The sequence below is a fragment of the Myotis lucifugus genome, unplaced genomic scaffold, assembly GCF_000147115.1.
Source record: "Myotis lucifugus unplaced genomic scaffold, Myoluc2.0 scaffold_0, whole genome shotgun sequence".
NCBI classification, from domain to species: Eukaryota; Metazoa; Chordata; class Mammalia; order Chiroptera; family Vespertilionidae; genus Myotis; species Myotis lucifugus.
Window position 1 is genome coordinate 576,521 of NW_005871048.1, and position 17,590 is coordinate 594,110.

The following is a 17,590-nucleotide window of genomic DNA, read 5'->3' on the forward strand; positions in this document are numbered from 1 at the left end:
TAAGGCACTAAGGGTGAATTAATTAAATGTTTGACCAAAGCCGTGACCAGTTTGGCTCAGTGGATAGAGCGTCGGCCTGTGGACTCAAGGGTCCCAGGTTCGATTCCGGTCAAGGGCATGTACCTTGGTTGCGGGCACATCCCCAGTGCGGGGTGTGCAGGAGGCAGCTGAATCAATGTTTCTCTCATCGATGTTTCTAACTCTCTATCTCTCTTCCTCTCCCTTCCTCTCTGTAAAAAAAATCAATAAAATGTATTTTAAAAAAATGTTTGACCAAATATTGTAGGCTCATTTTTAAGTTGATAATTTCGTATGGCCCCCGAATGATATTATAAATACCCAAATGGCCCTTGGCAGATAAAAAGGTTCCCCATCCCTGCTTCTGGAGATATGATATATCAATAGAAGAACTACAATTAACACCAAATATATTTTATGAAAATTTACAAGTGAATGACAACGTATGTTCTCTCACTGATGTTTTTTGGCGGTGTGGTGAAGTATTAGCTAACCCAATTGTGAAAGAGGTCATTAGTGCAAAGACCAAGAGGCACACGTGGCACCCCAGAATGGAATCTTACTGGACGCTGCTCACTGGAAGCTGCAATTGTTTCAAAGTCCAGAAAAAGAGACTTTAAATTCTGGGGGAAACCTAGGACTTAGAAAGGTGGATTTTAAAAGACACGTGGTCTGGAATAGTTTATAGTATCAGGCAGAACATGTACTTCTCTTGGAAAGTTACAAGAAGTAACTCAGTAACTTAACAAGACCTATTAAATTTTTATTTTATATTCCACCTAGATCCATGATTCATACTGGTTACTTCAGAGAAAAATCTACACCGCCATGGGTTCATTCACGGGGCAACGCAAGATTCTGACAGTGGTGTTGGTCTTTCTGGCTTCGGTGAGTACTACCCTTGCTCCACTACCTCTTGTCACTGGCTCATTTGTTCTCTCCTTGTGCAACCTCAAGTTTGAATTGATTACTGCCTGAAATCCGGGAGAGGGGACTGAGGGAGCTCTCAGTTTCCTTCCGTCTGCCTCAGTAGGACTCCAGCGGCAGCAATTGCAAGGTGAAGCCTCACCCTTAGGAGAAGGGTCAGTGGTTGGGTGTTGGGGGTCTATTAAGGAGTTAGAAACACAAGCCCAGAAGAGATTGTTCCAGGGAAATCCCAGTGGAGGGGAAGGGGAGCAATTCACATTGTTTTTAGCTCTCTAACCCTTTCTGTCACAGTGTACGAGATAGAAGTCTGTGGTGTCCAGTCCTGCTTTTTAAGCACAGAAAAGGTCAGGGATTCAAGAAAAAAATCCCTGTCCAAAAGGCGAGTGGGCAATTGGCTGGAGTGACCTTTGTGGTGTTTTGAAAGAACTTGGCTGTGACAAGAAGCTATGAATACCTGTAAGAGAAGGCATTTCCCTGTTTGCCCATAGATCATAACTGGAATTTGGGGGTTTAATGTAGCTATAGGTGCATTTTGTTTGGCCCGTTTCAACTCATGCTTAAAACAATTGAATGGGTTATTGATATTTAAACAGTATGATATTTCACATAAAAAGATGTATTTCTGGTTTCTCTTAAAAGTGGTTTAACCTCAGGACACAGAAAGTTCACAAATTGGTCTTTATTCTAATAGCATGGAGGGGTTTGGCATGGAAACCCTAATTTTTTAATGTTGACAAAAGAAACGTCCAATCCTGTAGAGAATTTTTCTGAATTTATTTGAGCCAAACTGACAATTGCAGGAAGCAAAATCTCAATGGATTGAGAAAATGCTCCAGAGAATGGCCGTTTTCTAGCTTACTTTATACATTAGAATCAAAGGAGGAGATGTTACATGAAAGCGGGGGAGGATTTACATGAAATTCATTGGTGGTAAATTAGGGAGGTGGAAGAAATCAAAGCAGGGAAATCTCTGAGATTGGATAGAGTACAACAGAGCTCAACTGGCGTGGCTCAGTGGTTGAGCGTCAACCTATGAACCAGAAGGTCACAGTTTGATTCTTGGTCAGGGCATACGCCCAGGTTGCGGGCTCAATCCCCAGTAGGGGTTGTGCAGGATGAAGCCGATCAATGATTCTCTCTCATTGATGTTTTTATCTCTCTCTCTCTCTCTCCCTCCCTCCCTCCCTCTGTGAAATCAATAAAAAAATATTTTTTTAAAAAAAGAATAAAATGGAGAGACACATACTTCTTTTAAATTGGAGGATACAGGATGGTTAACAATTAACACTTATAACATGTAGAACATGGTATTTGGGGAACAAGATAACAATGAGGGGTTCTGCCTGGCTGGTGTGGCTCAGTGGTTGAGCATTGACCCATGAACCAGGAGGTCACGGTTGGATTCCCATTCAGGGCACATGCCTAAATTATGGGAGGGCAGTGAGCAGGAGGCAGCCAATCAATGATTCTCTCTCATCATTGCTGTTTCTATCTCTCTCTTCCTCTCTCTGAAATTAATAAAAATATGTACAAATATTCTTTTAAAAAACAACAACAACAAAATGACAATGAGGGGTTCTGTGGTCTCAGTGGTATGAGGTTGTACTCTGAGGGTCTGGAAAAAGGGGGTTGCTTAAACATTCAAAGGGTATGTTATTTTAATTTTATTTCCCGTTAATCCTCATCCGAAGATATTTTCCCATTGGCTTTAGAGAGAGTGGAAGAGAGAGGAAAAGGAAGAGAGAAACATCGATGTGAGAGAAACACATCAATTGGTTGCCTCCTGCACATGTCCTGACCAGGCCCTGGGCCAGGGAGGAGCCTGCAACTGAGGTACATACCCTTGACTGGAATCAACCCAGGACCCTTGGGTCCGCAGGTCCATGCTCTATCCACTGAGCCAAACCGGCTAGGGCTCAAAGGGTATGTTATTTTAGATGCAAAAAGACAACAGACTTGCATGCATATTAGCATAACCAATGGACACAGACACTGGGGCAGCGGGGGCTTATCCTGGAGGGTGTGCGTGTGGGGGGGTCAATTGGGGAAAAAGGAGGCATATGTAATACTTTAAACAATAAAAAAAAAAGACAATAGACAGGCTTACTTAAAGTAAATATTGACTTTTGTCAAGGAAACTATAGGCCTAGGATGTCACCACCTGCCACGACTCGCTTTTAGTTAGGACTTCTTGTGTTCAGATCATCCTGTTGTTATTGGTGTTGGAGTTCTTGAGTTCCCCAACGTAGAAATCAAGAGGAACCCCAGAGAAATTTCCAGACAGATTTTTTTTATTAGGCTTATGTTTGAGCACAAAAGAGGCAGCACAAAAGGAAGGACGGTCCTTCTGAATGGGCCTGGGGACTGGGTCTGCTTGGCTGTGTTTATACGCTGGGGACAAAGTGGGTTTGCCCGAAAAAAGAAACAATGGGCTTTCGGGAAAAGGAAGGTTTGTGGAATTTTCCATGTCAGGGCAGGAAAAGCAAGCTATTAGAAGGGAGACAAAATTCTGCGATTGCTTTGAGCAGAGTGTGGCGGGGTAGTAACCTTCAGATCTGATATTCCTTCTAGCTACCGCATCTTACTGGCTTCCTGGTCACTGAGTATTCTTCCATTCTTGGGCCCAAGTCCTTATACTGTCTCACTCTGTGGTTACTTTCAGTCTTTGAGTTTTGTAAGGCCCACCATGCAGGCCTCCCCGATCTAGTCAGGTTTAGTAAGTGGCCCCTTTTTGTCCACATTAAAAATCAGATCCAAATAAAGTGTTGATTTCATTTCCAGAGTAAACTTTCACCGTGAGAGAGTGAGAAGTCTTAGTGCAGCAGCCAAAACTTTCCACTTTTTAAAAAAGTTGAATTATAACATACATGAGAATATATAAATCATAAGTGCTCAATTAAATAAAAGATAACACAGCTGTGTAATCATCACAAGTCAAGAAATAAAAATTACCAGTACCCCAGAAGCTTCCGTTTTTGCCTTCTTCTCAATCACTATCACCCTCTCTTCTTTCCAACCATAAACATTATAGTTTATTTTTGCCTGATTTTGCATTTTATGGAAATGTAATTGTATACTATGTATTCTTTTATGTGTGTCTTTTTTCATTCTAAAGGCAGGAGAGTAAGAAGCTAGGAAAATTCCTTGGCAGGTAGAATGGGGAAAGTGAAACAGATTGCTAATTCACACTGGCCTCATCCAGCACCCTGCCTCACCTGCCTCCTTCTTCCTTGTGTGACCACCTCCTTAAGCATTAAGCCCTCAGGACAATGAGGTTCTCATCAGCATCAGATATTCTTAGGAACAAAGCCTCTGGTCTGTTGACCATCAACACAGAGTTTTGGTCAAACTAGAGATAACACCCAGGCCTCAGTTGTGTTTCAGCTCCGAACCCAGAAACACAGCAAAACCAGAAGAAGCTATGCCTTCGCTGACATCAGGACCCGATGCAATGACTAATGACCTCCTACCATAGTGCAGACCAATCAGTAGAAACCACCAATCCTGAAAGGACACAACTAAAAGCTGATGAATATTCTAGTGTGATCCTTCCCTGAGTCCTCCCCTAAAGTCCCTGTCTTTAGAAAACAGGTAAAAATCCTTAAGGCAAGGGACCCAGTGCACTTGCACACTCTCTGTCTCCCTCTGTTGGTACCTTCCTCCTGTCCTCTTATTTCCTCAAGGCATGTACTAGTATCTTCACTTTCCATCTCCTAAACTCCAATAGCCCTTCGGCTTCTGTAACTTGTCTCCTGAGTCCATGCAGCCCAGCTGGCTCACTTCTTCTACCTCTGTGACTTTCTAAATAAACTTCTTTTTTTTAAAATTAAATCTTTATTGTTCAGATTATTACAGTTGTTCCTCTTTTTTCCCCCCATAGCTCCCTTCCACCCGGTTCCCCTCCCACCCTCCGGCCTCCTCCCTCCCCCACTGTCCTCATTCATAGGTGCACGATTTTTGTCCAGTCTCTTCCCCCATCCCCCACACCCCTTACCCGCCCCCCCCAAGAATAGTCAGTCCATTCCCTTTCTATGCCCCTGATTCTATTATAATCACCAGTTTATTCTGTTCATCAGATTATTTATTCACTTGATTTTTAGATTCACTTGTTGATAGATGTGTATTTGGTGTTCATAATTTGTATCTTTACCTTTTTCTTCTTCTTCCTCTTCTTAAAGGATACCTTTCAGCATTTCATATAATACTGGTTTGGTGGTGATAAACTCCTTTAGCTTGTTCTTATCTGTGAAGCTCTTTATCTGGCCTTCAATTCTGAATGATAGCTTTGCTGGATAAAGTAATCTTGGTTGTAGGTTCTTGGTATTCATCACTTTGAATATTTCTTGCCACTCCCTTCTGGCCTGCATAGTTTCTGTTGAGAAATCAGCTGACACTCGTATGGGTATTCCCTTGTAGGTAACTGACTTTTTTTCTCTTGCTGCTTTTAAGATTCTCTCTTTGTCTTTTGCTCTTGGCATTTTAATTATGATGTGTCTTGGTGTGGTCCTCTTTGGATTCCTTTTGTTTGGGGTTCTCTTTGCTTCCTGGACTTTTAAGTCTATTTCTTTCACCAGGTAGGGGAAGTTTTCTGTCATTATTTCTTCAAATAGGTTTTCAATATCTTGCTCTCTCTCTTCTTCTGGCACCCCTATAATTCGGATGTTGATACACTTGAAGTTGTCCCAGAGGCTCCTTATACTATCTTCATATTTTTGGATTCTTTTTCCATTTTGCTTTTCTGGTTGGGTGTTTTTTGTTTCTTTGTATTTCAAATCTTTGACTTGATTCTTGTGATCCTCTGGTCTGCTGTTGGGAGTCTGAATAATATTCTTTATTTCAGTCAGTGTATGCTTAATTTCTAGTTGGTCCTTTATCACAACCTCAAGGGTCTCACTAGATTTCTTGAGGGTCTCAGTAAGTTTATCGGCGGTTTCTAGAAAATTCTTGAAAAACCTTAAAAGTGTGGTTTTGAACTCTATATCCAGTAGTTTGCTTTCCTCCATTTCTGTCATTTGTGTCCTGTTTCTTTGTCTCTGCATTTTTTATGCTTCGCTGTGTCAATAGAGTGACTTTCTGTGCTAAGTGTCCTATAGGGCCCAGTGGCTCAGCCTCCCCAATTACCTGAGGTAGACCCTCTTGGTGCACCCCCTTGTGGTCTTTGTGCACAGTCTTGTTGTAGTTAAGCCTTGATTATTGTAGGTATCACTGGGAGGAATTGACCTCCAGGCCAATTGGCTGTGAGAATCAGCTGTGTCTGCAGTGGGAGAATGGATCTCTAAGGAGGTGCTAATCTAGCCTCTGCCTGAGGCTACCCAGCAGAAGCCAGCTGTGAAGGAATGCAAGTTGCTTGGGGCCTTGAGCCAGCTGCAGTTTGTTAAGTAATTTTCAGATTGCAAAGGGCTGGGCCTTTCATATGCAAAAGCCTCTGTGTGCGGCTTGGGCGGGGCGGGGTCCCAGGGGATCAACAGGGCAGAGCGAGCAGTTATGGCTGCTCTCAGTCCTGCCTTCAGAGGTCCCGCTCCTCAGTGTCCCGGCAATCGCTGCCAGCACCTCCAAGAGAAAGCTGCCCCCGAGTTCCAACTGATGCCAGACAGTCCAGTTTCTCCCCGTATGAATCTGGGTCCCCAGAGACTCGCCCGGAACTGGAGCTCAGAGCTTGAGACTCCCTCCCGATTGAAAAAGACAACCGTGTCCTCAGCCGCCAGCCCTCTCTGCATGCACCTCCGCACCTTTGTATTTTACTTCCACACCGCACCTCCTCTGAGTCTCGGTATGCTTTTCTCTTTCCTTCTAGTTGTAGAATTTCCACTCAACCAGCCTTCCTGTGGTTCTGGATGATGTCCATTCTGTCTTTTAGTTGTGTTTTTGAAGTGGTTGTGCGAGGCAGCAATCTCCGGTGTTTACCTATGCCGCCATCTTGCTTTCTCCTAAATAAACTTCTTGCACTAGAGTTCTTGGCTCTGAATTCTTTCTTTGCTGAACTCAAGAACTGAGGTCAAATACCACCACTAACAATTCTGTTTTTATGAGAGTCATCCATGTTGTAGTGTAAACCCGTCATTTGCTCATTTTATGTTAGTACTCTAGTGCTATGTTAGTACTCTAGTGTATATGAATATATGACAATTTACTTATCCATTCTACTATTGACAGCCATTTGGATTGTGTTCAATTTTGAACTATTTAAAATATTGCCTGGTGCACATATGCATGCCTTTCTGTTGAGTATATACCAACCAGCTAAATTGCTTGGTCCTAAGATATGCAAACATCAACCTTTAGTACAGTGGTTCTCAAACTTCCTAATGCCGGGACCCTTTAATACAGTTCCTCATGTTGTGGAGAACCCCAACCATGAAATTATTTTCGTTGCTACTTCATAACTGTAATTTTGCTACTGTTATGAATCATAATGTAAATATCTGATATGCAGGATGTATTTTCATTGTTACAAACTGAACATAATTAAAGCATAGTGATTAATCACAAAAACAATATGTAATTATATATTATGAAATATTTATTTCTAATTACAAATAAATGAAATTTTGTCTTGAAGCATGGTGTAGCATGGGTAACAGTCTTAATATAACAACAGTAAACTACATTGCTACATTTTGCAACAGTATGCTTAAAAAACCAAGGTCAGTGCGAAGGTTGAGATTGCTTCTTTCTCACCAGATCAGAAATTCTCGAGACAGTCTTTGCAAGAGCACAATGAAGATCATCTTCCACAACAAGTCTACTTCTGTATTTAGACTTGATAACCAACAAGCTGGAAAATGTTTCACAAAGATATGTTGTTGGAACTGGAAGAAGAAGGCTCAACAGTCTCAAACAGAACAGGACATGACTGCAAACACTTGATCCAGAATTTTGTAATTGGCATTGTAGAGAAATCAGTTATCGCTGCATCATTGTTAATAAGTTCAATCAACTCCTCTTGTGCTATCTCAGGAACATCTTCAACTTTGACTGTGAATGGGCTTCTGGCAAATGCAAATGGGGTGTCCGGTAGATTTGGAAAGTATGATGAAATTTCATCTGCAAGCATGTGCAAGTGTTCTTTCACAGAAATTATCATCGTAATCCTTTTGTCTGGTTCAATGTCATGTTCCTCAAAGAAAGCAGATAAGGTAGGCAACATGTAAATTTTATTTTCATCCAATTTTTTTTTTTTGCCAAAGCTGAAGTTTCATTTGGAATGATCGGATCTTTTCAGACAAATCGAGGCATGTTGCATTTGGTCCTTGCTGTGATAAATTTAACTCAACCAAGTAAGCTATTTTCTGCAGTTCACTTTTATCACCAAAAAGTGCTTTGAACTGCTGTCTTGCTTTCTGATTAAAAAACGTTTTGAGTTCATTACAAAGCTCAAAAACACATTTTAAAATTTTTCCTCTTGACAACCATCTCACTTCAGTGTGAAGTAGCAGAGCATTTTTCAGTGCATCCAACTCATTGCACAGTTGCGAAAACAGTCAACTGTTTAAAGTGCTTGCCTTTACAAAATTGACACAACTTATGATGCTTTTCATTACTTCTTGTAACTCTTGTGGCAGCGTCTTCGTTGCTAATATTTGCCGATGAATCATACAGTGAGTTCCAGTGACTCATTTAATACCAAACGTTGAAATCCAGATCGACATACTAGCCATAGCTGGAGCACCATCTGTGCAAACACCACAAACCTTTTCCCAAGAGATCTTATGCTCGTTCAGAAATGAACCAACTGTGTCAAATACATCACGTGCAGTAGTTGTCATTTCAAGAGGTTTACAAAAAAGAAATTCATCTTTAAAGTCACCATCATTAATATACCTAACGTAAACCAGTAACTGTGAACAGTTTGCAACGTCTGTAGATTCATCAAGCTGGATACTAAATATTGAAAGTGGAGCAGATTTAATTTCCTGGATTACCTGATCAAGAATATCAGCAGACATGTCATCTATTCTTCTGCAGACAGTGTCGTTAGATACGGAAATTGCACTCAATTTCATAACAAATTCATCTCCAATCATAACTCGAACAATGTCTTTGGCCGCTGGCAACAGTAAATCCTCAGCAATGGTGTGAGGTTTCATAGCTCTGGCGATTCTGAGTGCCACCAAATATGAAGCTTCAACGGCTGCTACGTTTTGTTTGTGGTGCTTGCCACCAGTGTCAAGTCTGGCTTTCTTGATTCCATCAGCTTTGCTTCTAAAATAGTTGGTATCCTTGCTGGCAAAGCTCGGATGCTTGCTATCAAATGGCGTTTTAGTTTGTTCGGCTCCATAGATTCGGCTGATAGAACTTCACAACAAATAACACATTGCGGTTTCTCAATTCCTGCTGTAATTATTGAGGTAAAACCATACCGTAAAAAATCCTCACTATATTTTCTTTTCTTAACGTTCTTCTCTACATGATCCATTGCCATGGGATGGTTTGCTAATGAAAATAATATATAACAATAGCTTTAATAATACAAAAGATGATACATGGCATAATTCAGTCAATACAGTTCATTAAAGTTTCCTATGACTTACCATTCTGTGTTTTTTTTTACATATCTGTTACTATCACAAGGGGGCAGTATTCACATCAACCACCTCTGAATATAAAAAGCCCGATCAACATCCAGATTAAGTTCTCATGGTACAGATATTTTTTTTTGCAATAGTTGATGATTTTACAGTACATGATTTTACATTTACCCAGTAATTATAATTCATGAAGTGTCGTTTTACCTCCAATACTGCTGCTTTCAACACAGTAGCTGCTTTTAACAAAGTAGCTGCTTTCAACACAGCAGCTGCTTTCTATACAGTAGCTGCTTTCTACACAGTAGCTGCTCTCTACACATGTGTGACTGGTCCGCATAAGTACATTATGGCGCCAACCCTGTCACATACACCTGTATTTGTATGGGGTGTATGTGATGGGGTTGGCGCAATGATGTCATCACGCCGGGTACTCGTATGTGGGCGTATCTGCATGTGGGCAGACCCGCCTGGAGACGGATAGACGGATAGCTGTGTCTCGGTTCCTAAGACCATCGAAAATATGTGTTTTCCGATGGTCTTGGCGACCTCGTGAAAGGGTCAATCGACCCCCAAAGGGGTCACGACCCACAGGTTGAGAACCGCTGCTTTAGTACCTACAGACAAACAGTGTTGCAAAGTGGTTTTCCCAATTTATGTTCTCACCAGCACAATGAGAGATTCAGTTGCTTAACATCCTCACTAACACTGGTATTGTCTTTTAGTTGTAACCTTTCTTTGAATATGTAAAGGCATTTCATTGTGGTTTTAGTTTGCAATCCTTTTCTTACTAATTCAGCTAAGCACCTATTCATATATTTATTGGTCATTGAATTTCCTCTGTGAAACAATTAGGTTGTTTGTCTTTTCTTATTAATCTACTAGGGGCCCGGTGCACGAAATTCGTGCACTGGGGGGGTGTCCCTCAGCCCAGCCTGCCCCCTCTCACATACTGGGAGCCCTCAGGGGATGTCCTAGTGACGGCTTAGGCCCGCTCCCTGCTCCCCTGGGGGATAGGGCCTAAGCTGCAGTCTGGCCTCCCTTTGTGGGAGGTGACCAGGCTGATCAGGGAAGGCACCAGCCCCATCACCCCACTGCTGCAGCCACTGCCAGTCACCGCAGCCAGCAAGGTTTTTTCATCAACACGGACTCCAGTCCCTTCACCATGAAAAAATGACAACTTTCTTTAGGCATTTTCAAGATGTGTCTTTCATATAATAATAATTTCTTTATTTTTTTTTTATCCTCACCTGAGGATATGTTTCCATTGATTTTTAGAGAATGTGGAAGAGAAAGGGAAAGATAGAGAGAAACATCAAAGTGAGAGGAACACTTTGATTGGTTGCCTCCTGCATGAGCCCTAACCTGGGCCCCGGCCAGGGAGGAGCCTGTAACCTAGGTACATGCCCTTGGTCAGAATTGAACTCAGACCCTGCCATCAGCAGGCCAAGGCATTATCCACTGAGCCAAACCGGCTAGGGCAGGATATGACATTTCTTAGCCCTCCAGCAACGGACCTTCGTTTTTTTCGCCAGGAGTGTGGTGAAAAACCCTAGATCACCTCTTTGGATTCTTATTACCCAAGTTACTAAGAATATTACCAGTGGCATACAGGGAGCTTAACCAATGAGCGGTCAGAAAAGGTGTTTCCTCTGTAGTTCACACCAATCGCCAGCTTGTTCCCCCACCCCCACCCCAGGCCTGACGCCTCTGGCCCAGGCTTCAGGCCTGGGCAGGAGACCCCCATCTCCCCCCGATCACCAGCTCCGCCCTCACCCAAGCCTGACACCTTGGCCAGAGGCATCAACCCCCATGGCCCTCCGATCACCAGATTGGCCCCTTGCCTAGGCCTGACGCCTCCGCCAGAGGTGTCAGGCCTGGGAAGGAGACCCCCATCTCCTCCCAATCAATGGCTTCGGGCGGCTTCTGGGGCCAGCCTGTGGCATAGGATGGCAGCTCGTGCTGGCGGCTGCACTGTCCTGCCCTGCCTGCAGTATGCAAATTAGCCGCCATCTTTGTTGGTGGTTGATGGGAGGCGTAGTGAAGGTATGGTCAATTACCGTGTTTGTCTATTATTAGATAGGATAGGAATTCTTTAGAGATTCTGGATACAAGCTCCTTCATTTGTTGTGCATGGTACAAATATCTTCTCCAGCTCTGTGTCATGCCTGCTTTCCATTCTAATAGTGTCTTTTGAGAAAAAGAAATATTTTTAATTTTACTTTATTAGTATAAGATTTATTATCTCTTAACGTGAGATCTGCCTGCTTAACAATTTTTAAAGTATACAATACAGTATTTTAGATACAATGGTACAACAGACCTGTAGAGTTTATCTTGCTTAACTAAAACGTTACGCTTGTTAACTAATAACTGTGAGAACAGTTGGGAGCCGAAAACCAGGATTACAGGCCTTATTAGGGGAAAGAGACCTGCTGGGCTATCTCCCAATTGGAGGACAGCAGCACGTGCAGAGGTTAGCATGCCTTTTGAGGGGCGGAATGGGAAGGAATGGGGGCTTAGTGTACTCAGCGCAGGATGGTTGGTGGCCTAATGTATGGTCCTTATAGGAACAAGGGCTTAGGGTATTTGGCAGGTGTGGATTGGTGGTCCAATGTATAGTGCATATAAGGTACATGGTTAGTCGCTCAAATATTTCTGGGCTGCAGGTTACGTCATACTCCGCCCACCAGTTGGGGCGAAGGGAGGATCTATCAATAACTCCCCATTTATTCCTCTCCCTGCCATCTGGCAAACACCATTCTTCAGTTCCATAAATTTTACAATTTTAGATTCTTCATATAAAAGGAATCATGTAATAGTTGTCTTTCTGTGACTGGCTTCTTTCACCAGCATAGAGAGCCATGCTGAGCCAGGGGGAAGGAGCTATGGTGACTACCAGCTTAAGCTAGTAGTCCTTGTTCTCTCCCAGGCAGCTAGATTGTGCTGGTCTCATCAGCATTGCAAACTGGCAGGCCAGAAACCAGTTCACTGAAGACCCTTACAGAAAAGTTGGGACACTAGAGCTGATAGAAGCTGGGAGCTGGGGTTCTCTTCCTGACCATATTACAGTATACCAGGGGTGTCCTGAATCTCCTTACCACTTTTGGTGAGTCTGTTTTCCTGTTCACCTGGTATAAAAGCCTTTCAGTGACTGAATTGTTGCTGAATCTGTGAATTCATGGGGGAAAGAGGATTCAGGGTTTCCTAGTCGCCACCTTAAAGATGTTACTTCTGAAGATTTCTCTTTTATTTCTACCTAGACAGGTTGTATTTTTATTTTTATAGTTCCTTTTTGGTTCAAGAGAAATTAAGCAGAGAATTTTTTACAATTTTTGTTTTTATTATAAAATATTTTTCACATGCCAAAGAACATATATAATGTGCATATGACATAGGAATAACAAAACAAGCAACTAATCATTCTTTTCATGTAACCTCCCCCAACTAATAATTCTTTTCATGTTGAACTGATACTTTTGGTCTTTCTCAACTCTGTTCAAATTTGCCATAACAGAACCCTTGGCCACTCTTGCTGGTCAGTTCAAATTTTCAGGACCCTTTGTGTGGTGGCAAAGCTGCAAGCAGCAGGAGGCAAAACAGTCTCTGCCTCTGAGAATATAAGACATGTTCACTGGCACGTTTCTGCCCGTTGTTAAGATGGACAAGAAGCCATTCTGACTTGTGATCTGCCAATTTAGTGCTCCCCTGATATTCTCCCAGCCCAGGATGAGGGTCTGTAAACAGGCCCCATCAGGACCAGACACCTTGCCAGGTATACTTTCCTCCAAGACACCATTGGCCTGTGTGGGCTAAGCATCCCAAGAAACCACATAATACGGCATCTGAGCCCAGATTCTATGATGTTGAACCCTGCTTCTCTCCAGCCTGGAGAGAAGCCAGTCCTGTGAGTGTTTTCTCCTCCAGCAATCAAAACAGAGATTTCAGCCTCAGACACACCCTCCATGTGCTCCCATGGAATTTGTGTCACTGGGTTGCTTCTTTTCTGAATCACACTTGCTTGAATAGAAGGGACTATTGTGGGTGTAGGTAAGTATCTGATAGATCAGGCACATAGGCCCACTCTCGTATCCACCACACAACACAAGGCCTCCCTCTACTGCTCTTCCTGGTCTGTATTTGTGACTTTGTGTTTCATGGAATATGATACCAGAGAGCGCTGGGCCGCTGGAGGAGACTCTTGTCATAGCAAACACCATGTCTTCCTAGAAAAGAACCTGCCATATATCGGTTCTTTTTCCAGCCATCACCTCTGTCTCTGCCTTTCTACAGCCTCTTACTTTTCCAATAGTTTCTGTGGTCGAATTGCTTCTTTTGTCCACTGAGCCCAATTAGAGCAGGAGCTCCCTAAGAAACGGTCTAACCTCCTGCTTTTTTAACCCTCAACAGCACTGAGTAATGGACTTGCCCACCTCCAATTCTCTGTTGGAAATCTAGTTTGGAGATGGTGGGGGTGAGATGGTAGAGAGAGGGAATAGGAAGAAAAAAGAGGACACTTCATCAGAATGCCAGGTTCTGGGAGGTAAGAGATACGACAATTAGATGTAGGCCTGCACATATCTCTGTGCATGTTGCGTGGGGGTGAGGGTGGTAGTGGAGGTTATAAGGCCGAGATAAGGATATAGTTGAGATCCAGGGATAAAACTTCATCTTCACAGGAGGTGCTCCTTTTAACTAACTGGATAATGACTCAGACACTGGCGAGGCTAGTGAGTGACAGACAGCTTGGTGCAGGCAGGATAGGACTCCTGGCAGAGGGGACTGGTTTTGGTGAGTGGAAATCTCCTTCCTGAAGGAAAGTGAAGAAAACATAAACCATTGATAGATTCTCCTTTCTCCACCCACAGATCTTCTACTTCAAGATGCCCTGGCCTGACAACACCATCCCTCGGCCCCCAGCACCTTGCTGTGCCTCTAAACCTGTCCCCACGCCCTCCCTCTTGGAGTCTGTCTCCCAGGAGTTTGGCAACCTGACCCATCTTTTGTACTGGCCTTCAAGCCCAGGAGAAGAAAAGGACCTATTGGCCTCCACCAGCCCCCAGAACTCCACCTACCACCTGAGGGGTCCTGCGCAGGCCAGCTATGCCCTGGGAGGCTACCTGGAGGCCATCCTTGTGGCCAGAGACCATAGGGGCAGGCCCAAGACCCATGGTGGGGATCTGTTTCGGGCCCAGCTGCTGGGTCCTGACTTGAAGGCAGGGGTCCCTGGGGATGTCCAGGATCTGGAGAACGGCACATACCTGCTGTCCTTCCCCCTTCTTTGGGCTGGGCAGGCCCAGGTGCAAGTGCGGCTGATCCATTCCAGCGAGGCAGTTGGGGTTCTGCGAAGAATCTGGAGAGAGAAAAGAGCCACTGTTGATTTTAGAGGGTATTTCCGGGGACCCACGGGCATTGAAGAGACTGTGATTTGCAATGTTGACGCTCTGTCCATTGGAACAAGAGGGCCTACCTGCCAGTACAGAAATACGGATTCGGGTGAAGTCTGGTTCTGTGCTCAGCCCTCTACCCTGCCCTGCAACTCTTTAGTTGGGCACTCAAGTGGAAGTTACCTGAATGTAACTACTCTACGTGATGAGGCCCTGCTGGCATGGTAAGGAAACACAAGAGCAGGGGAGCTTGTACCAACAGGAAGCCACATCCTTCTTTCTAAATATTGTCCCTGGGACACAATGACCCTCCCCAGTTTACTAGGATAACACTCCTTTATTTATACGTTCAACAGCTGCTTGTTGCGCGCCTATTATATGACAGACATTTCTAAACAGATATGTACCACAAGAAACTGGTCAGGCTATCCATTTAAGGAAGGTTACAATTGATCTGGGGTTTAAAGAAAAAAATAGGAATTCTCCAGAAGGATAAAAGACAAGATGTTCAAGGCAGAGCAAATGGCCTCAGGGCAAAAGTGTCTCCGAGTGCCTCATTTATTTATTTAAATTCCTGCCTGCACTTAGATTTTCATCTTCTAAAAATACATAAATACATAAAAATTCCTTCTTTTGCTAGATCTTCAATTATTTAAAAATCTATTTTTTAAAAACATTAAAGATTTTTTTTTGTTCAGAATTTTTAGTGGTTCTCAGTGTAAGGGTTGGTGTGAATACTTGGTTCTGCCATATTATCAGAAAAATGAATCTCCATTCTATTTTATTTGTTCCTGTGATATCTTTGATATGTGTTCCTTTGATTTATTTCAGGATTTATTTCTTTTTTATTTTATACAATTATATTTATGAATATGAAAAGATACTCCTATCAGTGGTAATAACCAACAGAGACAGTATGCCTATTGAAATTGTAGATTTTTAGGCAAGCAGCCCTGTGTTAAGCAGAAAATTGGGGCAGGCCTGTGGGAGCATGCAGCAGCCTCTAGCTGAGTGGGATGGAATCTGGTAAGGAGTAACTGTGATAGCGCCCAATGGGAACAGCCTCTTATGTAAGCATAGGTGCAATACCTTATTATAGCCCCTTATTTCTTTTTTTTCTAATTTCATGATTCAGAACAATTCACCAATCTATCAATCTTCCTTATATGGGATAGAAATAGTTACGGCTATAAATTTCCTTCAGGGTACAGCTTTAGCCTATATTCTTCAAATTTTTGTATATGGAAACTTCATTTTTATTCAGTTTCACATGTTTTGTAATTTACACAGTCATTTTCTCTTTAATTCATGAATTACTTAGGAATTATGTTTAGTTTCTTTTTTAAAAATATATTTTATTGATTTTTTTTTTTTTTTTTTTTTTTTTTTTTTTACAGAGAGGAAGGGAGAGGGATAAAGAGTTAGAAACATCGATGAGAAAGAAACATCGATCAGCTGCCTCCTGCACACCCCCCCACTGGGGATGTGCCCGCAACCAAGGTACTTGCCCTTGACCGGAATCGAACCTGGGACCTTTCAGTCCACAGGCCGAAGGTCTATCCACTGAGCCAAACCAGTTAGGGCGATGTTTAGTTTCTGAATATAAGGTAGGGAGGTGGCTATCTTCATATCTTTTTCTTAATTTATTTGCATTATGACTAGAAATATGGTTTCTGATATTAATTCTTTGAAATTTGTTGAAATTTTATTTGTGACCCAGTAAATGACTTAGTTTTTTTTAGTGTTCTATATTTTCTTTCTTTTTTAAAAAATATATTTTTATTGATTTTTTACAGAAAGGAAGGGAAAGGGATAGAGAGATAGGAACATCGATGAGAGAGAAACAGCCATCAGCTGCCTCCTGCACATCTCCTACTGGGAATGTGCCCGCAACCAAGGTACATGCCCTTGACCGGAATCAAATCTGGGACCCTTCAGTCCGTAGGCCGATGCTCTATCCACTGAGCCAAACCGGTTAGGGCTATATTTTCTTAAAAAATAGTTTGTATTCTCGCCCAGCCAGTGTGGCTTAGTGATTGGGCATCGACCTATGAGCCAGGAGGCTGCAGTTCAATTCCCGGTCAGGGCACATGCCTAGGTTGTGGGAGGCAGGAGGTGGCCGATCAATGGTTCTCGCTCATCATTGATGCTACTATCGCTCTCTCCCTCTTCCTTCCTCTCTGAAATCAACACAAATATATTTTTAAAAATAAATAAAATAATTTGTATTCTCTATTTCTTCAGAATGGAATTCTGAACCTATTTGATTTAGATTGTTGACATTTTTATTCCAAACATGTATATCTTCACTAATTTTTCTGAGTGCTCAATCTATTAGCTGAGACATAAGTGTATCATACTGTGTTTGTAGATTTGACTATTTCTCTTTGTGATTCAGGCTGTTTTCAATCTATACTTTTCAAGGTTATGTTGTTAAGTATATTCAACTTTGTGATTGTCTTATGTTAATGGTAAATTACTCATGTTACCTTCTTGCTTTTTGTCTTAAGTTCTAATTTTGATACTATGAATATTATAACAACTCTCATTTGTTTAGTGTTTTCATGGTATATATTTTTTCTTCTCTTTATATTTCAATATTTTGTGTGAAATAATTGTAGGTAGGTCTCTTGACATGAAATGTGGCACAGTTTCATTTGTTATGGAGAATATGTTTAGGCACAGTTAAATAAATCATAAAATAGACTAAATCCATGAAGATAACTAACTTTA

General features: G+C 42.3%; 1 protein-coding gene across 3 annotated transcripts in view; it reads left to right on the top strand.

The window, feature by feature from the left end:
• The window catches only part of LOC102427567 (NXPE family member 3-like), a 62,671-nt gene that overhangs the window by 22,936 nt on the left and 22,145 nt on the right, over positions 1 to 17,590 (top strand). For 2 of the 3 annotated variants that reach the window (XM_023759223.1, XM_023759196.1), the window contains exons 2-3: positions 802 to 906; positions 14,339 to 15,081. In XM_023759223.1, the coding sequence (XP_023614991.1) occupies positions 847 to 906; positions 14,339 to 15,081 (803 nt within the window). In that variant the 5' untranslated portion in view covers positions 802 to 846. The remainder of the gene's footprint in view (positions 1 to 801; positions 907 to 14,338; positions 15,082 to 17,590) is intronic. The other variant, XM_023759257.1, reaches the window with a different exon arrangement.